Source organism: Sesamum indicum, linkage group LG9 (assembly GCF_000512975.1).
Source record: "Sesamum indicum cultivar Zhongzhi No. 13 linkage group LG9, S_indicum_v1.0, whole genome shotgun sequence".
In the NCBI taxonomy this organism is placed as follows: Eukaryota; Viridiplantae; Streptophyta; class Magnoliopsida; order Lamiales; family Pedaliaceae; genus Sesamum; species Sesamum indicum.
Genome location: NC_026153.1, coordinates 700,083 through 724,194, shown reverse-complemented (window position 1 = coordinate 724,194; position 24,112 = coordinate 700,083). Strand labels below are relative to the sequence as shown.

Below are 24,112 nucleotides of genomic sequence, written 5' to 3'. Positions count from 1 at the left end.
AGAATACTGCATTCAAGTATATCTAGAAGTATCAATAAACATTTGAAAGAGACAAACACGATGCACCGATACGGCATTTCTAAAAGAAAACCAACAAGGAAAAAAGAAAAAACCCAAACGAACACTTCAAAGTACAACTAGGATAGCAAAGAGCACACGGAACACAATGGAGAAACACCAAAAGCGGCATCAACTTCCTGATTATCAGCTGATTCAGGAAACTAAAATGGAACGATAAGGCGTCATTTTCTTGCTTTAGATTAGCAGTGATACAGCCAGAAAATGTGCACCATGTTAAGAAGAAAATCAAATGAGACTTGAAGAAATCCAGCTACCCATGGAAAATAAATGCTCATAGGGACGAATACATATACCAAAAAAAATGAAAAATCAAACACTGCACAGACAGATGCATACATATGCACATACACAGGTTCGATTGATTTACCTAAGCACCACCTGAAGCTCCGACAGAGATGGGACGACTAAATCTAGAGATCAATGGTTATGGGTTTGGGGATTCTGAAATTAGAATTGGAGAAGAGATTAGGACATGGAAGGGAACCGACAACGTGGGCCGCACAGATAGACCCAATTCTAATGCAGGCTTTGCAGCCCATTTTGGGATGGCCCAATCGGCCCATTCCATGAACCTTCACGGTGTTTGCCTTGATTTTGTTGAAATAAATTTTAAATAAGTTATATTTTCTAAAATTATATTTCTGAAATTTTATAGAAAATCAACTTTATTTTAAAAAAATAAAAGTAAATAAAAGTTTCCTATCTTTTGTATCTCAAATTTGATAAATAAATTAATATATAATTATAAAATAAAATATCAAATCAACTATGATAATATTACTCGAGGCTCATTTTACAAAATGCATTTTCCACGAATATATTAAATTAAAATAATTTCTTCATGTTAAATAATACATGTTCCATAGTGATAATCAAAATATTGGATTGAAGTTGGATTAATTGGTTTTCTACATAATTCCATAGCTTGAAAAATACATTTTATGATTATAATTTTTTTCATAAAATTTTATTAATTTATTGTTTACAACAAGAGTAAAAAAAAAATAAGAGTAATTTATAGTAAAAAAAAATACAAATTCCTTTAATTTATTTGTTAATCACTACCACTGGTGCACTATATGCTGGGGGCATATTGATGTACAGAACTTAAAAATGACATTTTTAACACAATTGTTTTTGCATTGTATAATTTATTAATTTATTTTTATTAAGAATAATAAATGATGGAGTCATTTGAAATGTATGTTCTGTAGTGTATGTGTCCAGCATTATTCTCATCACACCCCATCATATTGACGTGCGTATTTTTTTGTCCTAATTTATTTTCCAATCCCTCAACTTTAGTTTATTCAAAAGAATAACTCTTTGAACAAATTAGAGTAAAAAGTGAGGTTAAAAATGTAAAAGGATTATATATTTCACCAATGATAAATCGGAGCATAAGAATAGTTTTTGACTTTACCGTTGCAAGAAAAATAAGAATAGAACACAGTTCCTCACGCGTTCTTGAGGTAGAAAGGGAAGAAAAAGAATCACGATTTCAACGCCTAAAATCTCCATTATCTCTCTGTTCTCTTGCTTTCCCTGAGATTGGGTGCTGGCGGCGGCGGTCTCGTCGGCCATTGTTGAGGAAGGAAGCCGCCTTTTGATTGGTAAGTAGATTTATTTTCTCTATCGTGAAGTGTTTCTTGATTCCTTTTTTGTTTGTTGAAGTCTTGATGAGTCGCATTATGTTAATTACTGTTGAAGTATACTCTGTGATAGTAATAGGATTAGAAAAATATGTGATGAGTTCGTGGTTGGTTGGATGTTAATAAGAAGTCATATTGCCTGTGGTTGACGTTGAAGCTTTCCGATCTGTATATGCGGAGTCGGTACAAGCGCAAAACGCGCGCATTTGCGTTTTTGTTTTACTTCGACCCGCAGTGGTTCAATAAGTGGCGCGACTCAAAACCCCAAAACTAGGGTTTTCTTTTTTAAATAATTAATTTGTCAAAGGATAACGTGCGGTAGTAATTTTCTCTTTTTCCATACCGTAGTCCACCCCACAGCCATCTCTCACTGCGCTGGCAGCACTCCCCCGGGTGCCCCCATCTCGTCTTTCTGTTTTCGTCGGTCTCCTCTCCTTTGGTCTTGTTATTCTTTTCTTGGATTTGGGTTATTCTCTGCTCCCATCCTCTTGTTTCCATCTTCATTCGTTTCTTCTATTTTCTATTTGTCTGATATGAATTGTAATTTGATTCGTGAAATGGCCAGAACTTCACTCTTTCATGAATTTCGCTGTTCAATAAGAAATCATTATTGAAGTTCTCTAAAATCTGGAATCCTGGAAATACGAAGAACTTCTTTTTTCCCAGAACTAAGTGTTGAATTTCACTGACTTTGCTGAATAAATTAGAATCTGCAGAACATGTGTGTAATTTTGGTAATGTTGCTTCACTTTGATCCGGAAGGGTTAAAATCTCCATAATTAAATTAACTGCTGAGATACATCGTTTTCTGATGGGGTTGTCGGTTTTGTAGAGATTAATTGGGATTTACTGATATAATCTGCACCTAAATTACTTTGCATTTGCTGGATAATTTTGGAAGTTAGTGCTATATGATGAATTTGGTGTGCATAGTCAATTATATTTCTTTTCATGTATTGTTACATATGATGAAACGAAGCATGTGCACACATTGATAAGGCTTACATCTGTTTTTGCATCTTGATGCCCTTTGGGCATTTAACTTCTATCAATGTTTATGTTGTTTCACCCATATTTCTTTATTGTTTATACTTGCGTGGTTTGTCCTGGTAAAACTAGAGCAATGCACTGCAAAATTCTCACTGTACATGCTATTCAGATATTTATTTACTTTTGGCCCATATTATTATATAATATCTGCTAGATCTTGTAGATTTTTGGGAGCTTTAGCGCCATGGCTGGTAAAGGTGCCAACACTTCCGCTACCAGTGAGTACTGTCACACTGTTACCTTATCTCAGAAGCTAGCTTGATTCTCATTCTTCTGACATGGCCATTCTTCTGATATCCTGTAACTCACTTGTGCAGAGGGAAAGAAGAAGGAAGTAAAAAAAGAGACCGGCCTGGGTCTCTCTTATAAGAAAGATGAAAACTTTGGAGAATGGTACTCTGAGGTATGAGTATGGGCTACGTTTTAATTCAGTCTAACTTGACGCATTTCTCATTTTTGTTTCTGGTTCTATCATCTTTCTACTGATAATTTGTGATTCAGGGTGTTCCTTGTAGCAAAGGTGAACTAAGTGAAACACCAAAGGATAAGCTCTTGTATTTGATTCCCAAAGGAATATATGATGGAGACAAACACACACACACACACATTTATATATATTTGTGGGAGAAATTATGTGATTTATTCAACTTTCTCTTGGGATATGTATGCCCTAATGTTGAATTTTTTTATTGCGACATTTGTAGAACTTTTTGATTGTTTGTGTTGATATCGTTGATTCAGAACGTGAAGCCTTTAGTCGTGAAACTCTTCATTATGTTTGGTTTGCATTGTATATAGGTTGTCGTTAACGGGGAAATGATTGAATACTATGACATATCTGGCTGCTATATTCTGCGTCCATGGGCAATGTCAATTTGGGAGATCATGCAAGTAAGTATCTCATGATACTCCTGTAAAATTTAAAAGAAAACACCAGTTTTATTGCTTGTTGAGTGGTAAAATTTTATCAATCAATGACTTTCTATATAAAAATCAAAATCTGACAGCACTTATCTTTGTTTGTTTGGAAACCTCACTACTAGATTTTCTCAAAGTGAATTCTAAAAAATTTTAGTTTGTTTCAATTCTCCCTATTGTTCCTTGCTGCGTACTATGCAATTGAAGTTCTGCGGATACGGTTCCATGACCACTTGAATGATGGCGGACCCTTTGTGTATGATTATGTTTGAGTCATACAGAAACTTAGTGAGAAAAGAGTTATGTTGCCTAACGGTGCTGTTACCTTCCTACACTTTTCTGTCCCACATCGCATTCCTATAAATTTCTTATCAATGGATTCTATGCCTCTTGCTAATTTTGTTGGCAATTTTACTTTACAGACATTCTTTGATGCTGAAATCAAGAAAATGAAAATTAAGAACTGCTACTTTCCTCTGTTTGTATCCTCTGGTGTCCTACAGAAGGAAAAGGACCATATAGAGGGGTTTGCACCTGAGGTGAGATTACATTGCTTTTGGTCCGTGTTCATGAACCTGGATTTTGTTCCTGTACTGGTTTATGCTTTACTATATGTTGGCAGTGTATGCAATAATCTCCAATTAAATGAAGTTTGTGTTGTATCCATCTCTTTTAGTTTGTCCAAAGATTTCTTTATGGTCAAACTGTAAAGTTTACCAATCTGCTTAAACCTGTTGAGATACCAAGCTTGGTTTCAGCAGTCAATACATTGAATCACAATGTGATCTGAAACTTGGATTCTTGTCTGCTTTAATACCCTCTTCATACTTTTGAAATGCTTCATCTTAATTTGGTGTATGAATCATAATCTTTGCTTCAGTATTTCAGAGAATTAGTGCATTTTACTTAGCTTGGCATGTTTTGTCCTTTATGTTCTGTTGCTCTCTGTCTGTGGGCATGGTATGCATATCCCTCTTGTTTATAAGTTTTGTTGAATTCTTTTGCAGGTTGCATGGGTTACAAAGTCTGGAGAATCTGAGCTGGAGATGCCCATTGCGATCCGTCCAACTAGTGAAACTGTCATGTATCCATATTTTTCCAAGTGGATTAGGGGGCATCGAGACTTGCCTCTCAGACTTAACCAGTGGTGTAATGTTGTTAGATGGGAATTCAGCAATCCTACCCCATTTATCAGGTGCTTATATAGTGAGATGATGGTTTTAGCTTTCTGCCCTTTTGGTGCAGCAGTCTGAGCAGTGCTATTTGCATAAAGTGGATAACTTGCTCTCGATAGTTGTTTCAAATAAAAATCCCTAGTCTGGTCGTGATATCTGAGATATTAATATTTATGAAACAATTGAGTAGCTCATATCTGGTTGTTTGTTGAAAGAAAATAGATTTTTTTTGAAAACTGCCTTTCCTCTTTATTTATTTCTGACAGTGTGATTTTGTAGGAGTCGTGAGTTTCTTTGGCAGGAGGGGCATACTGCATTTGCAACAAAGGAGGAGGCAGACACTGAGGTACCTTTGCTAGCTTTTGGATACTCAATACCAAAATGATTGTCTGAATACTCGCAATGTTTTATGCACAGGCTCGCGCTTGTCATGCTCACAGTTTATAGTAAATTCTGAAAATTTGTTTCCTTCAGTTGCCATAACTGTCATTGAGTATTTCCACCATAGCATTTTTTTTTCCTTATAGATGCAAGCTCATTGTTTATATCATCAATAATTTTTCTTATTTTATACCTTCTTTTTAACCTTTTTGTCTGCCTGTGTGTCTTAATTGAATTATGAACAAAGTAGATTTCTATCACTTAATGGACCCATATTATATAAAATCTTATGTTCATCTCTGACCAATTAATGGCACAAATTTAAGTTCTTTCCAGCACCCAATGTTCTGTTAACATGAAGTCAGTTCTTTCATACTGTTTCTCACATAGGTTATGGAAAAATATTAATTGAAGAAACAACATGTCACCAAGTTAGCAATATGAATTTAGTGGACCCATAAGGGGAAGTTGAAAGTTATTCTTGAGTAATCTGTATATTCAGTTGGATAAGGAGTTTACCTGATCCATGAATTAACCCAAACTGATATTTTGTATATTCAGTTGGATAAGGAGTTTACCTGATCCATGAATTATCCCAAACTTAATCCCAAATCCTATTTGTATGATGTGTCTGCTAATACGCGGTTCTTTTGCAATATTTTTCTTTCTTGGTTTGAGTTTTCATTCCGATCGCGTCGCGTTTCCATCATGCAACCATTTCTGGTTCCTATGAAAATAATGTTATAATATAAGAGAGTTTGGTATTCTTGAAGCTCGTGGCAGCATATCTTATGTTTCTAAGGGATAATGTGTTTGCAGTGTGCATGCTGTTGAATAGCCTTTTCTTTTCTAAAACTAAAGGAAAACATATGATGATGCTGGAGTCTTATTATTGAAAGTGTTCAAATAGCTAAGTTTGTCTATTGACTTTCCATATTCAACATTATTTAGTGGGTCAGATAGTTAGGTTGTTACCTTCCTTGATTGTTTTTATTACTAATATCTCCATTAATAAATTTTGGGGTGTTCTTTTAATAAAAAGAGAATTAATTCCTTGTCCATCATAGATGTGTCTTATGATCTGATATGATCATATATTTTTCAGGTGCTTGAAATTTTGGAGCTCTACAGACGCATATATGAAGAATTCTTGGCTGTTCCAGTTATTAAAGGCAAAAAAAGCGAGCATGAAAAGTTTGCTGGTGGACTTTATACAACTACTGTTGAGGTTACAAAAATATGATACTATTTTCTGTTACTCTTTTGGAGCAGTTTGGCCCAAAATATTTGTATAGGACACTTCTTTACTATATATCTAAATGGTTTGTTTAGCTACATTGCAGGCTTTTGTTCCAAACACTGGACGTGGTGTGCAAGGTGCAACTTCGCACTGTCTGGGTCAAAATTTTGCAAAAATGTTTGAGATCAATTTTGAGAATGAGAAAGGAGAGAAGTGTATGGTCTGGCAGAATTCATGGGCATATACTACCAGAACGGTAAATGATCTACCCATTGTTTTTGCCTTTCATTGGTTTTCAGGTGTTGCGAAGTCTGATGCTATGTGCCTATACAGAAGTCAAATATCTTCTCTACTATATTTCTCTGATATGGTTGCCCGAACATCTTTTGAGCATGTATCTAAGTTTGTAGTTTGTCCATCTTCCTCAAAAGTTCTGGCTCAAGTTCCTTTTACCATATGTAGTGGAAGCTAATAAATGTGGCCTGCTTCCATTTGATGTTTCTGAATATATCTTACTCTTTCTAAAATGCTTATGTATAATTTCAGTTTGAAATCTAAATTTATGTGATGAACATTGATATCTGAAATTCAGTTCATTTCGTTTGGTTGCTCTACTAATGGTCCTATTGTTGAGAAGGTATTACCTGAAACAAAAAATAAAGTACATAACATTTAAAATCTTAGATTAAGTTAATTAGGATTCGACCTTTTTGCTTCCATACTATATATGATAACTATAATTTTCTGCAGTACTATATGTTGTCCTAAAATTACGCATATTATTTTTGCCTGTTCCTTTTTTCAATTACCTTTCCTCTATAAGACTTGCTCTTGATTATTTAATTTTTTTACATTATTGCCCAATTGCTTTTTATGTCTTACTCCTTTTTCTTTATTACAAATTTATGGCAGATAGGGGTGATGGTGATGGTTCACGGGGATGATAAAGGATTGGTTCTGCCTCCTAAAGTAGCATCTGTCCAAGTAATTGTGATCCCTGTACCCTATAAGGATGCAAACACTCAGGGGATCTTTGATGCATGTGCGGCCACTGTAAAAACCTTGAATGAAGCAGGATTTCGTGCTGAGGCTGATTATAGAGATAATTATTCACCTGGGTGGAAGTATTCACACTGGGAAATGAAAGGTGTTCCCCTTAGGATTGAAATAGGACCCAAAGATTTGGCAAATAATCAGGTATGCTAACATCTGGATTCTGCTATTATTTTATTTTTTTATTTATGTTGTTCTCTCTTGCCTGTTAGCATGCTAAGTGTCTTTGTAACCTGTAAGCAGACCGGAGATGAAGAATTGTCAGCATCATTACTTATTCTATCTGTGATCCGTCTTTTGTCATCCCACTCAACAATTTATTTTTATATCAGGTGCGTGCTGTGCGACGTGATAATTCAGCTAAATCTGACATACCAATGGCTGGTTTGGTTGAAGGAGTGAAAGAAACGCTTGATAACATCCAACAAAGTCTCTTTGATGTCGCCAAGCAAAAACGAGATGCCTGCATTCAAGTTGTAAATACCTGGGAAGAATTTGCGGAAGCACTTGGCCAAAAGAAGATGATTCTTGCCCCATGGTGTGATGAAGAGGTATGAAGTCTGTTCTCATCATCTTTTTGCATCTGTATCACATCAACCCTAGTTAGCTTCAGTGGGATTCTGTTGTCTACATGAGGTTTACGCATAGTGTTAGGGTATTTTCCCCCTGCAGAGAGTACGCAAAGTAGATAGTAATAGGGGTGGGGCACAATTTGGTAAACTGACCGAACTGGACATAGCCGGAATTTCAGTTTGGCATCTGGTACAAGTTATTTTCTGAAATTCGGTATTTGATTTGGTTTCAGTTTTGGTTACTACCAAATTGCTTTTTTAAATATTTATAATTTATACTGAAAGAAATTACACTTTTAAAAAGTGTAAACACATTTTTAACTTAGATCAGAGACAGATAGGGTGCGTGAATAAAAGGAGAAGAGAATTAGATTAGAGAACCAAAAAGGAAGATTCAGGCAAGGAAACATCCTACCATTGGCATATTCCCACCGCCAACCAGCGAAAAGTCCTTGTCCTCCCCCACATCTGCACACCCTTTAATTTCTTCTCTTTTCTTTTTTGTTCATTTAGAATTCAGTTCTTCTTTGTTATATATTCACTTTTGGTTTTGCCTTGCATAGCTAAACAAATTCTTTGATCCTGCTGCACATGCCAAATGTGATCAGTGGATTTATTTCAATTTGAAGTTTTTTTAGGATACCCTCGATTCCCAATATCTATGTTAGGGATTAGAGTTCAAATTTTGTCCGAAAGGTGTGGTTTTCTATAATGTTGGATTAGGGGAAAACAGGTTTCCTTGCCTTCCTTGAAATGGGTTTTTTTTGTTTTATTTTCGAGAATTTTCTTTTAGGTGGTTTTGGTTGATGTATTGTTAAAAGATCATAATCTTGTACTTAAAGAAGAAATGTTATAGGTCCTTTTTTTTTGGGTGAAATTTTGGTTTACCGGATACCGTACCGAACAATTTCAGTTATTTAGTCAATTGAGCCGAAGTTTAATTCGGTATTTGGTACGCTTATTTTGATTCAGTTATACCGAATGCACACCCCTAGATAGCATAGTGAGAACAGCATTAGGACTGAAATTAGATACATGCATTTAAGTGGCATTCCGTGGATGTAAACCCTGTTCAAATTCCTACAACAAATTTCATTTTTTCCTAGTCCTAATTCCAGAGTTACCTATTATATGCTCTTCTTGTATATGCTGCCATCAATTAGTTCTCCATAGCAAATATCATGCCCATTTCTTTGTCAAGCCCGCTTTTGTGAGCTCTTTAAACTTCTATTAGTATTTGAAAACTGAAATACCATGGGCACCTATATGAGCTTAAATTCTTGGTGAAACCTGTTCTGTAAATTTCATGCTTGCTACTAGGGGGTGGATTAGCCAGCCTTTAATTGATTGTGCTTGTTCATGTGCTATTCCACGTCTTCCTGACATTGACTGATTCTTTGAATCCCATGGGTTTACTTACTCTTTTTAATACACAGGAGGTGGAGAAAGACGTGAAGGCCCGCACTAAGGGAGAAATGGGTGCAGCTAAGTCACTCTGCACTCCATTTGATCAGCCTGAGCTCCCAGAAGGTACAATGTCGCGTGATTCTGTAACAGATGTTGCAACGCTGATTGTTTCCTATTTATAAAACTTGATATCTTGAAATGAGAAAAATGGAGCAATTGTATAGCTAAGTATTCTCTCATGCAGGGACCTTGTGCTTTGCATCCGGAAAGCCCGCAAAAAAGTGGACCTACTGGGGCAGGAGTTACTAGTCATTGTTTTCAATGTATACTTGGATCGCACTATTGTGTTTTATTGCCCTAAATGCTGATAGTGATAGGCAATTTGAGTTTAGTGATTTTTGAACACCTTGTGAAATATAGCATTTGCCTTTTGTTTTCTTGAATGTTTGTTTTACTGCAGAAGATGTAATCAAAGACGTATCCTTGGATGAAAACCGACTATATACATAGGGATTCTGACTGTCTTATAATGGTACTTATTGTTCTTTTTTGTTTAAGTTTCAAGTTAAGCAGGAGGTAGTGCAGATCTCATCTGCATCTGCATGTGATATGAGAGCCTGTTTTCATAATTTTTTCGAGTGCGCCAAACGGTGTTGTGTTGAATATGCCACCCCTCCGGTACAATATTATATGTTCTGTGTCATAAAATGGGAAATTGGTTTCTAATGTGAAATCAGAATGCCGACCGATCTACCTAAGACGAACAAAAATTAGAAATCACAACCACACTACCAAGGCAAGGAAGCATAAATCACTATCTTATCTTATGGATTCTATTGTTAGATCTAAATGGTTTTGTACGAAATGGACATTCAAAGTCGTAATATTAAAAGTAATTTTTTTATTTTGTCGATTTAAAATATTGAATGAGGTGATCATCTAATATAATTGGCAGAATAATCAATTTTGAGTTTGAAGCAGCATGGTATAAAAATAGAAAATAGTCTTGGCAAAAATCAGTTACTGTAAGATATTACATGTGCTTGGCTTAGTAATTGTTCAGTTATGATGCAAACTTATGAGGTTTAAATTTGGATTTTGATTGTTAAATTGAGTTTAGTGATATATGTCTCAAGTTACTCAATTTAAATTTGTTTACTATTTATTTTTCCTTTTAATTACAACTGCACATTATTTTTATAGGGGTTATGGCGGGAAACTAAAAGGCTCGGTGTGAAGACCGCACCGTGGCAGTGCCATTCATACAGTTGAATCAGAAGCCCTGTCGTGTGAGAGAAATGGCGGAGAAGGACAAGGAGTTGACGGAGAAGGTAGTGCCGGAAGCGGAGGAGCTCCCCAAGACTATTGTGCGCCGGGTGGTCAAGGAGAAGCTCTCCCAGCTTGCCACCGACTCCGAGATCTCTGTACTCCGCGACTCACTCCAGGCCTTCTGTGAGAGTGCCCGCATCTTCATCCACTACCTTTCCGCCACGTAACCCTTCAAACCTCAAACTTGTTAATTTCACATATTTTGGTTTTTTTGGGTCTATACTCTATGTTGTTTGCAAAAAATTCTAAGTGTCTGTGTGTGTGTTTTTGTTACTCCCAAATATCGTCGAATGCGATAAGAAAATTGGTTAAGTACCAGGGTTTCTCTTCTGTTTGATTTTTTTTTTTTTTTTGTTTTGGGGTTTATTTGCTTTCTGGAGGATATGGGGCGAATTATTTAGGATTTACTAATGTTTCTGCCATTTTTTAGGGTTTAGTCGTGAATTGGGTAATTTAGGTTATGCTGCGGGTGTATTATTGAATCTTTATGGCTTGGGAATCTGCATCTTAGTACGCTCCTGCCTTCTCAGTCCTTGTTTATTATGAGTTTAGTCACTGATTATTGAATCATGAAACGTGACATTAGTTTTATACCTTAAGCATCATGGTTTTGGATTTTGTGCACAAATCTGTCTTTGAGGTGACAGAAATTTTGCTTCTATGGTTTCCCGATAATGATTTTGTGTTATCTCCAGTGCGAATGACATATGTAGGGAGTCAAACAGGCAAATAATCAATGCGGAAGATGTATTCAAGGCCCTGGAAGAGATTGAGTTTGCTGAGTTTATTGGCCCTCTTAGAGCTTGCCTCGAAGGTTAGCAACTGTACTCCCTTAACCTTATCAGCTTTCGGTTCCTGATTTTGAATCTGTGTGGCACTCCAGAACCATCAGTCCAAATTAGTAGTTTACCTCCTATTCAACACTTTGGATGAGATACTAGTATAATTGTCTTACTACATGGCAGGTGGGTGAAACTGTCCTTAGCAAGTTAAATAAGGAATCCTAATTTGCATCACGTGTAGAAGTCCACTTAGCAATGATGGCAAAAGAAAAATGCAAGATTCCCCGCAGTAGAAGGAAAAAGACGAAGTAAAAGTCTGCTTACTGGCTCTATCCTTACAGTGTAATAAATTTGTAGGGATTATTAAGAAAATTTATCTTCTCTTTTCTCTTGCAAGTGTCGATAATGAGAACAAGGGCGCAAATAGATAGATATAATGGATTGAATATATACAAAAGCCATCTAAGTAGAAGGGCCAATTTAAAGTTTTTAAATGATTGAGCTGATTGGAAGAAAAAAATTCTTCAGCTCATCAAAGAAGCTTAATAATTACGCCAAATCTGCAGTAGGTAAACCTCACATATCATATTTTGACCATTGTCAAACATCATGATCTTATTATTGTCAAATAACTCTTATGCAATCTCCACCAAGAAGGCCTCTGCTTATAGTTAATAAATGTATTCACTGAAGTCCCTGGAAAGCATAAGGAAGAAAAGGGAATGAACTTAGCTGGTGAGATAATGTTGCTGATCGTTGGTTACTGTTAAGTCAGTTGCCTGCTAAATATTGAGAAATTGAATGTCTCTAATTGCTTACTATCTTCAAATGCCACATGCAACTTGTGTCTTTGGGGCAAGACGTCATTGTTGGTTCTTTCTTTTTCTTGCATGTGCAAGTGTTATCTTTTCCATCTTCTCCCCAACTTTGCTTTACCACACTTAACTCAGATGACCGTTTGAAAATGCTGCACTTTCTGCCGCATTCGGGTATTCTTGGATTTGATGTTGAAAATAAATCTTTTCAGCAATATCAAAAAAGGTTTCAACTTTCAGTGGAGAGCAATGTTGCAACTGTATTCTTTTGTCTGAAAAAGAATGTGCAGAGAAGTCAGAAAATAGTTGTATCCTTGGCATGAGCAAGATCTCAAAACAGCATCTCTTTAACCTGGTTGCTTAGGTTTATGGAAATGCATTTTCTTGTTCTCCTTTATATATTCAGCTGCGGATGTATTAATGTTGAAAGTTCAGGATATCTCCTGGTAAAAGATTCAATGCCTAGCTACCAGTTTAGGATAACAAAAAGAGTTTGCTTAGAGGGGCTTGATCATGAATGCATTTGATATCTGGAAAAACCTTCAGCAAATATTATCCTTGCTCCAAGATCAAACCCCGCGTACAATATGAATATCATGATAAATTCTTTTATGTATGTCTTGCTGTAATGGTTTACACTGGTTAACTTTATCCTCTAACATGTTCAATTCAGATTCCTATTTTATCCTATTCATTTCTGTTGTTTGTGTCTTGTGGCAGAGTTTAGACAAAAGAACCCTGGGAGGAAGGTGGCTTCATCAGGATCATCCAAGGCCAAAGACACAAGCAAGAATGCCAAAAGGAAACCACCTGCACAAAGTGAGGGTCGAAAGAAACGACGTGAAGTTGAAAGCAACAGGGACGAGGATGATGCGGATTGAGCCGGAATGTTACTCACCCCCATCAGAAGCAAGAAGCAGGAGACAGTTGCTTCTCTTTGTGTTCTATGTTCCAAAAACTACTCTCCTGTATCTTTCCATCTACTCTTGGTTGAGGAATTCTATAAAACTGAATGCTCCTGCTCTCTCCACTAAAGCTCTCCAATGTCTTGGCATCCATTTCATTTTTGATGTATGTATATGTGTATTCATGCACATATTTGAACTTTTATCAGATTTCGTGGCTATTGAAATTCAGCATTATGTTCCGAAAACTAGACACCGTAACCGGGGTGGTGGAACTGGAGAGCTCGCTGTTCTGTGCGGTGATTCAATTATATCTGCTCCCCTCATTATAACAACTTCTTGAGAAGTTGAATTCAGCAACTGCTCATTTCATTTTCAAATATTTCTGATACAAACACGATCACCATTCTAATTATCATTTTTGTTTTAAGTTTTGGTGGATGGAAAATTTTAAATAATAAATAATTCATAAAACGAAGTACGTATTACTAAAATACTTATCATATGGGCTGGGCCTTGAACAGAGGAAAGCATTCAGACAGTGGGCCTTGAACAGAGGAAAGCATTCAGACAGTGGGCCTTGAACAGAGGAAAGGATTCAGACAGTGGGCCTTGTACAGAATCTGGGCTTATTTAGCATCTACTTTACCCAACCCAAAAAAGCTGCTTTCTTGATTTCTCCTCTGTTTGTTCACTGCCATTGCAATTCTGCTCAGTATTAATTAATGGCGGAAGGGTAGAGTAGGCCGTATGCCCTTTTCCTCTCCTCTTACTCCAAAACCTCTGCTCCCGGCGGGGCAGAAGTCCAACTATCACTTGTCAATCCTCTCTTGCTATCTGGTAATTTGCTTTTTGTTGTTTCGTATTTTTGCAATTTCTTTTGCGCTTCTCTTTTTTGCTCGTTTCTGAAGTAAATAATTACTTGTGCTCAATCCTGGAGTATATGAGGGAAATCTCGTGTTTAAGTTATCATTTCTTCTTTTGATATGTGCTCTTTTTTTTTTTTTTTTTTTTAAAAGAAGAATCTTGGACATTTCTTTATTAGTGTTTCTCCAAGACTTGCCTGTAAATGGCTCTTCACATGAGCAATATTGAGTCCTTTGATGTTCATCAATTGAAGCACTAATTTTGGCGTGGCTCCTGCGTCAAATTGAACCAAGAAAACACCCCAAGCATCAGTTTGTATATTTACATAATTAAGTTGTTGCCTCTGAATGACTTGAGCCAAATTTTGAAGACTCACTGTCTTGTCCTCCAAGTCGTTCCACAGCGTGCACAAAGCGCATATGGAGATCAGGCGTCCACCTGAGCCTAGGCATCTTGGATCGAACGTAAGGTCTCACGGATGGCTTCTTCTCGCTCTCTTCAACCGTGCTGTTGCTTGAGCTTCCTCCATCTTTAACAGTGCAGCTTTCGTTTTTCCCTTGGCTCTCATCCTCATCATCATTTTTCTCAGAAGGGCTTGTTTTGGAACATTCTTTTTCACCACTATCCATGGCCTTCTTGTTTCCGCTGTCGGCCCTTTTCCCTTCTAGTTGAGACTTTGCATATAGCTATATATAATTACAAGATGCACATCTACCTACTAAGATCAGCCTATACAGAGCTAAAGCAGTTTGAGAACTAGGGCTTTCCTAGAAGCTCAAAATCAAAATGAATGAACTCTCCTATTATATTCCCTCTTTGTAGGCTATACTATTAAATTCCCCACACAATAAGAGATATCCATGTTAAAGTAGCACGAAAATTCCGTCAACTAGGATTCAGAATCTTGATCTTTGATCTACAATTCTACACAGAATAGATTGGAGAACAAAACCCTAGACTCTGAGAGGAAGATGAAAGACCCCCATCTCTCTCTCTCTCTCTCTCTCTCTTCTCTATAGAAACTTCAGGGTTTTCCTTTTCTTGGGATATGGGAGATTTTCTGAAAGCTCCAAGTGATGGGTTTTCGTTTTGATTGGGTTGATTAGAGAAGTTCAGGGGGTTTCTTTTTTCTTTGAAGATGGGAGATTTTCTGAAAGCTCATTCTCAACCTTACCAAGTTGGGATTAAGAAATCTAACTGAAAATGGTTTCTCTTACTTCCTTGTTCATGGTTCTGTGAGAATTTGGTTGGTTCACCTTACCAAGAGGTATAGCTGAACCAGTGACCTTTCTCTTTTTTACTCCTGGTGTATTTTGTTTCCTCCTCCAGGTCCAAACTATTGACACTGTTATGCAAAATGCATAATGGTCTTTGGTTTAATATAGTCTTAGAATATGGTGATGTTCTTAGGGTGATAACCATGGAGTATTTATTGACATGCAATGTGTACGTCTTATTCAAATGCTATGTTCTCAAATTTTTTAGTTTAATCCAGTAGAAGGGCTTCCATTTTTGTACTATAAGTCACTCACTTAGTTGCATCTTTAGAATTGAGTTTTGTGGTTTTTGTTATTGATAATTGATTTACAGATTAAATAGTGGAGTGGAAAAAGAGACAGGATACGCTGAAAATATTCCAGATGGAAGCCGGTCAGGTTGTAATTGATGGTAGTGTTGAAAATGAGATATCTTATATGCCAGCAAACCCTGCCAGTCCTCCTGCCCAAGCAGAGCATTTTGGTAGTCCTAGATTCGACCCCACGTCAGCATCAGCTGAAAAGAAGAGGAAGGTCATGGCTAACAATCAGGATTCGCAAGAGAAAAATACACCTCCAAGTAATAGCTCATACTTATTTGTACTTCATGAATTTTATGACACCTGGGATTTCTGTCAGCAATTTTTGTTTGTGATGTGTATTTGATCTTTCTATTTCTTAGATTTTCATAGCTCTTATATCTGTATGTCTCTTTAGCAGTACACTAATTAATAACAATATGCTTGGGGAATCGTGTGGTGTATCTGTTAACATATAATGTAATTTCGTTCAGAGAGTTCCTTCTGTGCTTGAATACATGTACAGATGGAATTTCCGGCTGAGGATGGAGTAATGGGGACTCTTGGACTGAAGCAAGATTACTCTCCTCTTTGATGGGGTTAGAATCTGGGATTTCCTTGATTTGTACATCTAGGAGCACAGATAACACTTTGGCAATTTTCTGATATTGTACACATTTTATATGAGATCTGGAATGGTTATATGGGTGATTGATGAAGCTGTGAAGCTTGTGGCACACGTGCTTGGAACAAACATTATGGATGTAGTAGCAAGACTGACTTAAAGAATTTTGCATTTCCCTTTGCTTATTTTTGAGGTAACAGTGGGGGCCTCAAATGAGAACTAGTTTTTATGTGGGTGCAACTATTTCAAAGATATATAGTTTATCTGAAAATGCTACTTATATCTTCAAACACTGTTTTGGCTACTACATTGGTGCACGTTTACTTCATATCTTTTGCTATATTAGTATTTTAAGTTGAGTGTAGTCTCGTGCTTAAGTTTCCAACCCCATTTCTGCATGAGTGTGTTTGTAGACCTCTATTGAAAATGATATCAGATTGTGCTAGTAAGTTCATTGAAGTTCTCTCGAAAACTGTACAGTTTAAGGCTTTTCAGTTTGGCTCTCCAAGAGGGAGTATCCTCTATGCACTTTATTGTGGTTAGGCCTGGAAGCTGAAAACATACCTAGTGACCCAGATTCTCATATCCATTGATCCATTGCAGGTGTCTCGAACTGTTATGTTTTCAAGAGTCGATTGCAAGAGTATTGTCAAAAGGCAGGACTGACAACTCCAGTTTATGAAACTATCAAGGAAGGGCCTTCTCATGAGCCTTCCTTTAGATCAACTGTAATTGTAAACAATGTCAGATATGATTCTCTACCAGGATTTTTCAATCGCAAGGCAGCAGAGCAATCAGCTGCCGAAGTTGCTCTCGTAGAACTCGCCAACTCTGTTGATATGAAATTTGGGATCTCTCAACCTGTTGTAAGTATCTGTATTTATGGCATAATATTTTGACCAGCTTATATCTTTTACTTAATGCTATAACAACTGGATCACCCCTTCAACCCACTTAAGTTCGAGATTGCATTTCGTGGTCATATTCTTGTCCCACCTAGAACTTGTTTCAGGTTAAAGATAGGTGGGCTAAACATGGAAAGTGAGATCTTGTTAGTCATCATGAATTCTTCACTTAGTTACATTGGTGGGAAAGATGGGATTGTTGAAATTATTTTAAGTTGATGTTTGCTTCTATGATCCAATAACCTGTTGACAACCTAATACCTCGAAATTTTTGTTACTTACATTTTGCAACAACATGACCATGTTTATAGATAAGTGAATGTTGCTGCTTATTTTGTTTGAGTATACACTTCAACAAGTAACTTGACATTGTTTCTTTTTATTCTCTCTCTTTCTGTTTTACGGAATTCGTCGGGTTTTGTACAAAGCCCAATTATAAGTGATAAAAACTATGAAGATGTCTTTCGAAGCTTTAGTAATATCCATTACTGGATGAAGCACAACTACGGTGCCCTTTTTATGTTTCACCTATCTTAATATGTTATGATTATCTGCACTTTTGTGTTTATACATAATTGAATCCATCGGAAACTTGACTAGAATTGTGAAAATGCTAAGCAAAAGATAGAGAAATTTTCCTCAAGCTTTCCTCTTGAGCTTTATGATAATACTTTTCTTTATTTTAGTCCGATTCTCTACAATCTCCTTTTCAAATGTATAAACTAGGCTGCTTTCCTTGAGTTGCTTATTGTGTTGGAAGTTTGTTCTATCTTCTATGGTATCTTAGGGAACAGGACCTGTTATTTATCATATTGAAATACTGGATTGCACAATTTTTCTGTTTCTAGAGAAGCAGAGATGCCAAGGCAAGTAGAATTAGCGCATGATTCAATTCTCCAAAAGATAAAGACTGAGCAACAAAAGAATACTTGACCTGTAAATTGATGATGCTATCTATCACCTGTTCTTATCTTGATTTCTTATGTTACACTGTGTGGTCTTGTTTCTCAATCTTACATTTCAGCATGAAACGGGCTTGTGCAAAAACTTGCTGCAAGAATATGCCCAAAAGATGAACTACGCCATTCCCTTGTATGAGTGCCATAAGGAAGAGAAACAAGGCAGAATGCCCATGTATTCTTGCGTGGTTGAAATTGGGGGTATCAAGTATGTTGGAGCTGCAGCAAGCACAAAGAAAGAGGCTGAGATCAAAGCTGCCAGGACTGCCTTGTTAGCCATTCAATCTGCTGCGTCAGTCTCTCAGGATCAAACTGGCACCTCCGTTTACACTGTTATTCCACAGAAGAAGAAGGTATCTGATCTTGGAATCAGCACTCAGGAGACAGCAGCAGCCCTCAAACCAAAGAAATGTCGTTTCAAGAACCAGCCGCGGAAGAAGAGGCATGTGAAAAAGGGAAACTCCTTTCAAGGTACGAGTTCTTTGGAGGTCAACACAAATGGTCAGGCTGGAGAGGGGCTGGTTGTAACAGATTCCATGAGCTCGCCGAATAACATGGCTGGTGGTTTTGAGGTCAATATCGCCGAACGGGCAGGAGTAGAAGTGAATGCAACTGATGCCATCGGCTCCCAAGTTAAGACAATGGGTGGTTCAGATATCCGTAACAACAGCCAGAGTGTAACCAATATTGCCAGCTCCCAAGGAACAGATGCTGGACTTGGTCATGGAAACGAGAACGAAAAACTATAATACAGGATTTAGTGATTGAATTCTAGAAAATACTATACTTGCATGTTGATGAATATTGTAAGGATGGGGGATCTACGGCAGTGGATGCCAATGACTATGATACAAAAAGCTTCTAACCAAATGTATCCTTACCCCCATGAGTGTTGTGGATGGTTGAATTGTTTTAGTTGTAGGAGATCTTGACTAGGAAATTTGTTGCGATGTTTGGATGATGATTGTATTGGTTGAGATTGGGTATTGGGGCTTAATTTCATGTGGATGGTTATGTTATGTATCCTTGCGTCAAACACATGAGAATTATCTTACAAATAGTATCTCGATAGATATGTATTTCAATAGACAGGTTAAGATCCAGTTTTGATGAGTGGATGAAATGTTGCATAGTTGGCATATATTGACAACAAAAGGTCACACCCTATGTTTTTGACTCAAGTTAAAATTTTAGATATATTATTACTGTACTTTGACATTTGAGTTTGGTGTATGATGATCAGATTATTATGTGGTTTTGTTACTTCTCCATCTTACTTTCTTTGTTCAAACTTTTACAAAAAGAATTTAGGGCGTGTTTGGATTCTTTTTCTTCAATTATATTTTTATATTTTTTAAAATAAATATGTTTGATTAGTTCTATTTTTTTTAAGTCAAATGTTATAAGTTTATCAATCTCTTATTCGAAAATTTTATCCAATTATGCGACGAATCTAAATCTAGTTATTAGTACACAATTTCCTTTCTTTTAAGTTGCCAAAAAAAAAATGTCAAGAATTTCCAAGAATTAGAGAAAACTTAACAAGGAAGTGTGTGCCACGCGCTAGCCGTCAAAGCTGGGTAAGAAGATTACAAGAATACCCTCGTATAGCCATCATTATTACCTTCTATATATTTACGATGATGATCGCTCCTCCTTTCATCAGCAGCAGTGTGCTATTACGTCAAAGTTGAGTTTGGAGAGCGATGGCTTCTTCTTACACCGGCAGCCCCACCCAAAAATACTCCCCATCAGCACCACCCGCACCCGATCGGGATCAGCCCCGGGTTGCCTACCCTTATCAACCACATGCACCTCCTACCAACCCCTCCTTACCTTATGCCCAAATCCCCCCCACCCAGAGCACCAGCAGCAGCACCAGCACTGGGTACGGGTCGGGCTCGACTCCACCGCCTCAAGGGTACGAATACTACCCGTATCATCAGCAGCCGCAGCAGCAGAATGTCTACAAGTTGTCCGGGCACAAATCCCCCCCACCCAGAGCACCAGCAGCAGCACCAGCACTGGGTACGGGTCGGGCTCGACTCCACCGCCTCAAGGGTACGAATACTACCCGTATCATCAGCAGCCGCAGCAGCAGAATGTCTACAGTTTGTTTCCTCCGGGCACACACCCGGATGTGATCCGGAGCTTCCAGATGGTGGACAGGAACCAAAACGGGTATATTGAGGAGAGGGAGCTTCAAGAAGCACTGACTTGGAACTACCAGAAGTTCAGCCTCAGGACTTTGCGTTTGCTGATTTTTCTCTTTAGGAGTTCCAATGAATCCTCTTGCAGAATTGGTCAGTTCTTTTTCTGTAACTTCTAAGTCCATCTTTGGATTTTTCATTTTCCGTTTCATGATTTTTTATTAATAGTTAATGTGGCAAAGAACGCACTGAACTTTTTCTTAATTAAGTTGCTAATTTGATCTGATTTTCGTTGAATAGCCTCTGCAAAAATTGATTGGTTCCGCCTTTTCTAGTTCTCCACGAACTTTGAAACAGTCTTTTTCTCTTTTCCATTTTCGATTTTTTGGGTGGGTTTTGGGAGTGGGGGTTTGGAAGCAAAAGATCGCTCTTTTTTATGTTATATTTTGTTTTTCGGAGGAGCAAGTGAAAATTTTGTTAATGTTAATTACATAATTTGCCTAATTGAGGAGGCCGGTGCGGAAGATAGAGTGGGATTCATGTTGCCTTTTGCCATTTTCGTATCTGTTGTGCTAGTACTCTGGTGGTTAAATCTTGGCTGCCTCTTTTTCGTCGCCTTTTTGTATTTAGCTGCTAGTTTCTAGATGATACTCTGATGCTTGTTTGTCGTCTTCTAGTTTGCCCTTGTGAATCTGATATTACTTTGTTCATCATTTGTTGGTGTTTTATTATGCATGCAGGACCGAAAGAATTCGCAGGCGTGTGGAGTTGCCTTGGCCAGTGGCGGGTGAGTAAAGAAATTAATTATAGTACATCTAGGTTGATGCATGCAACTTCATTTAACAAATATGTATGAGCATTTCCAAGTTAAACAACAAGGATCAGGATGATGCATGGCACAAGAAATATTTCTATACTTGATCTGATACTCGTGAAAATCTTATTTGTTATATAAGTTTCTAGTTTGATCTCTTATATAGACTAGATAAACTCTTTCAATCTATATACCATGGTGGCTCTAGTCATCGGCTCTTATCTCTGTGCTGAAGCTTGTAATTTAGATTTTCGCTACTAAATATGCTTTCTGGGGTTTGTTTGGATGCTTTAGTGGTTTGATCTGCTTCTGATGTGTTAAAATTTGAAACAGTGTTTATGTGGCACCACTGCTAGCTGACATGTGGGTGACATCTAGCAACTGGAAATTATAGGAAGATAGGAAAGAAAGAAATAGGCTTTCTTGACTGGATAATTGACTATCTAAGTACATACAAAAGGAAGAGGGAGGTAAATCTGACAACAGAAACCAAAAATTACTTAGGTGTGGGATTGGTCTATTAGAAGGTAAGCACTTAATACATTCTTAATAAAATTCAGAGCGCAGAGTATAGAGGAAAGAAATAAAGACGATTCAGAAAAAATGTTAGCACTGGTGAAGTTTGACCAGATCTCTCATTGCTTAGGGCTGCTAAGCCATAGAGATGAAATGAAGAAATAAAACTGCAAGAGAAATTTGGAAAAAGTTCTGGGCTTTATGTGACGGATTTGTTTCTTTCTATACCACTTTACACAATTAAAGATAATCGCAAGGTAGAACTAATGAAAGGAAACTTATGTCTGCTGGGTGTAGCCTTGGGGTTAGATATGATTCCGTTCTATTTAATCTTAAACTAGAGTTTGAATAAATAAAGAACAATGAGAAAATAGAAGTGCTCATATTATACTTAGTTTCTGAGTTCTATCTGATATCCCCATTGTTTAAGAACCTTGTTTGAGAAAAGTATCCATGATAGAACTGGAATAATGGTATGATATGGTGCATGTTACATATATCCTTCATGGAACTTCTAAAATAGTTTTTTTCGGACAGCAAGGACATATATCCTTCATGGAACTTGTAAAATAGTTTCTACACATTTTGATGACCTCAGTTATGAGTTAGGCAGTATCGTTTGCATATGCATTTGTTGAGTCTTTTATGTCAAATATGCTTAATGTGATGGGACTCGTTTTACTGGTTAGCCCCCATCAAGGCAGGTGTATCTGCAACTGTATTAACTTTTACGACATTTTAGGCTATCTTTGAAAGATTTGATAGAGACCGGAGTGGGAAAATTGATGTTGTGGAATTGAGGGATGCCCTATATAGTCTTGGATATGCATTACCACCACCTGTTCTGCAAGTTCTGATTTCCAAATATGATGATGGCAGTGGACGTAAGGGGGAGCTGAGTTTTGACAGTTTTGTCGAGTAAGAACCTGTTCCTATAATTATGATATGTGATTGCTTTTGATTTTATTCCCAGCTGTTATCTTAAACGGTCTCCTTTTATGTTTCAGGTGTGGGATGATTGTAAAGGTGAGCCACTACTCCAAAGAAATTAATGACCTTGAGTTCTAACATTTCTTACTTCTGATGTGAATATCTTTTCTGTGATTTCTGCTATCCGATTCGAGTTGTGTCGTTCTCATTAAAACATACAATATGATTCTCTAGTGGAAGAAACTTGAGAGAAATCCCAGCCCAAGAAGAAGAAAAATGTCGCGGGAAATAAATAAGAAAAGAACATAACAAAGGGGGGGAAAGAAAAAAGAAGGAAATATTCATCAGGATTTCTCCTTCAATCAAGAACAATAAGGGTTTTGCTCTATTGTTTGTCTTAATACTCTGCTGCATTTTTAGGGCTTGACAGAGAAGTTCAAGGAGAAGGATCCACGGTACACAGGGTCAGCGACACTATCTTATGACACATTCATGTCCATGATCATTCCTTTCATTGTTTCCGATTAGCATATCATGATATAGTTCCACCAGCCCGGATTTGGTTTGTATCGTTTGAAGAAAAAACATTGCACGTGCAGAAGGAAAAAGAACATGTTTCTTGTGTTGTCCTAATGTTTGTTTCACGGTTTCTGGCCACTGCTTATCAGCGTCCTGGGACCCATGATCCTCTATCTGTATATTGACGATGCGTTGAGAACCAACCACAATCACTGTTGTGTACAGATCCATGGTTGTCTTTATCTACTGTTCTCATTCGTTGATTAAATTTTCGAACGAATTGATCTGTTGCAAAAACCTATCGCAGTCCTTTTTTTTTTTTTGATAAATTTTATGACAAATTAAGATAAATGAAAGTAAAATAGAGTTTGAAATACAGATGTTAGTTAACCTCCTCTACATAAGGAAGCACGTCGGTGCCCAAATCAAAGACAGAATTAAAAACAGAGAAAAAATGAGTAGGATTCAATCCTACTGTTTGATATATATAAAATGCTCCACTTTACTTACACGATTCTTTTCATAATCTGGGACATTATGCAACCAAGTGTCATACATAGCACTCATAATCTGGGACATTATGCAACCAAGTGTCATACATAGCACTCATAATCTGGGACATTATGCAACCAAGTGTCATACATAGCACTCATAATCTGGGACATTATGCAACCAAGTGTCATACATAGCACTCATAATCTGGGACATTATGCAACCAAGTGTCATACATAGCACTCATAATCTGGGACATTATGGACCTGTCCAAATCTTTTACGTCTGTGTATTTCATGTTACCATTTGATTAAAGGTACTTAGAGAAGAAAAACCTTTCTGATTAAATTTCAAAGACCCACTGCACTGATTTATTATTTCTTATACATAAACATGTCAAGTTGTTGAAGGCTATAATAT

The 24,112-nt window shown here is 37.1% G+C and overlaps 6 protein-coding genes across 9 annotated transcripts in view; 4 read left to right on the top strand and 2 right to left on the bottom strand.

The window, feature by feature from the left end:
* The window catches only part of LOC105170023 (uncharacterized protein At2g27730, mitochondrial-like), a 3,280-nt gene extending 2,714 nt beyond the window's left edge, over nucleotides 1-566 (bottom strand). Inside the window, exon 1 of the mRNA XM_011090601.2 lies at nucleotides 449-566. The gene's annotated coding sequence lies outside the window, so the exon portion shown is untranslated. The remainder of the gene's footprint in view (nucleotides 1-448) is intronic.
* On the top strand, nucleotides 1,498-10,064 carry LOC105170021 (proline--tRNA ligase, cytoplasmic). Of its 4 annotated transcripts, none has more exons than XM_011090597.2 (13): nucleotides 1,498-1,694; nucleotides 2,947-3,001; nucleotides 3,101-3,186; nucleotides 3,582-3,674; nucleotides 4,124-4,240; nucleotides 4,709-4,896; nucleotides 5,156-5,222; nucleotides 6,363-6,485; nucleotides 6,601-6,753; nucleotides 7,410-7,694; nucleotides 7,883-8,101; nucleotides 9,559-9,652; nucleotides 9,774-10,064. In XM_011090597.2, the coding sequence occupies exons 2-13, from the start codon at nucleotides 2,968-2,970 to the stop codon at nucleotides 9,836-9,838; spliced, it is 1,524 nt and encodes a 507-aa protein (XP_011088899.1). In that variant the 5' UTR covers nucleotides 1,498-1,694; nucleotides 2,947-2,967; the 3' UTR covers nucleotides 9,839-10,064. The 4 variants fall into 4 exon arrangements, with proteins under 4 accessions (XP_011088899.1, XP_011088901.1, XP_011088902.1 ...); XM_011090599.2 differs by having other exon boundaries at nucleotides 2,938-3,001; XM_011090600.2 differs by lacking the exon at nucleotides 1,498-1,694 and adding an exon at nucleotides 1,958-2,153.
* LOC105170020 (DNA polymerase epsilon subunit 3) lies at nucleotides 10,733-13,608 on the top strand. Its single transcript, XM_011090596.2, has 3 exons — nucleotides 10,733-11,021; nucleotides 11,554-11,672; nucleotides 13,176-13,608. The coding sequence occupies exons 1-3, from the start codon at nucleotides 10,828-10,830 to the stop codon at nucleotides 13,334-13,336; spliced, it is 474 nt and encodes a 157-aa protein (XP_011088898.1). The 5' UTR covers nucleotides 10,733-10,827; the 3' UTR covers nucleotides 13,337-13,608.
* LOC105170019 (double-stranded RNA-binding protein 1) lies at nucleotides 14,043-19,317 on the top strand. Its single transcript, XM_011090595.2, has 4 exons — nucleotides 14,043-14,200; nucleotides 15,818-16,063; nucleotides 17,011-17,273; nucleotides 18,337-19,317. The coding sequence occupies exons 2-4, from the start codon at nucleotides 15,868-15,870 to the stop codon at nucleotides 19,018-19,020; spliced, it is 1,143 nt and encodes a 380-aa protein (XP_011088897.1). The 5' UTR covers nucleotides 14,043-14,200; nucleotides 15,818-15,867; the 3' UTR covers nucleotides 19,021-19,317.
* On the bottom strand, nucleotides 14,355-15,811 carry LOC110012593 (putative Myb family transcription factor At1g14600). Its single transcript, XM_020696824.1, has 2 exons — nucleotides 14,604-15,811; nucleotides 14,355-14,500 (listed from the first exon to the last, which is right to left on the bottom strand). The coding sequence occupies exons 1-2, from the start codon at nucleotides 14,854-14,856 to the stop codon at nucleotides 14,373-14,375; spliced, it is 381 nt and encodes a 126-aa protein (XP_020552483.1). The 5' UTR covers nucleotides 14,857-15,811; the 3' UTR covers nucleotides 14,355-14,372.
* Nucleotides 19,922-23,497, top strand: LOC105170018 (probable calcium-binding protein CML48). The gene is made up of 6 exons (XM_011090594.2): nucleotides 19,922-20,159; nucleotides 20,300-20,574; nucleotides 21,162-21,208; nucleotides 22,494-22,669; nucleotides 22,759-22,777; nucleotides 23,102-23,497. The coding sequence occupies exons 1-6, from the start codon at nucleotides 19,978-19,980 to the stop codon at nucleotides 23,207-23,209; spliced, it is 807 nt and encodes a 268-aa protein (XP_011088896.1). The 5' UTR covers nucleotides 19,922-19,977; the 3' UTR covers nucleotides 23,210-23,497.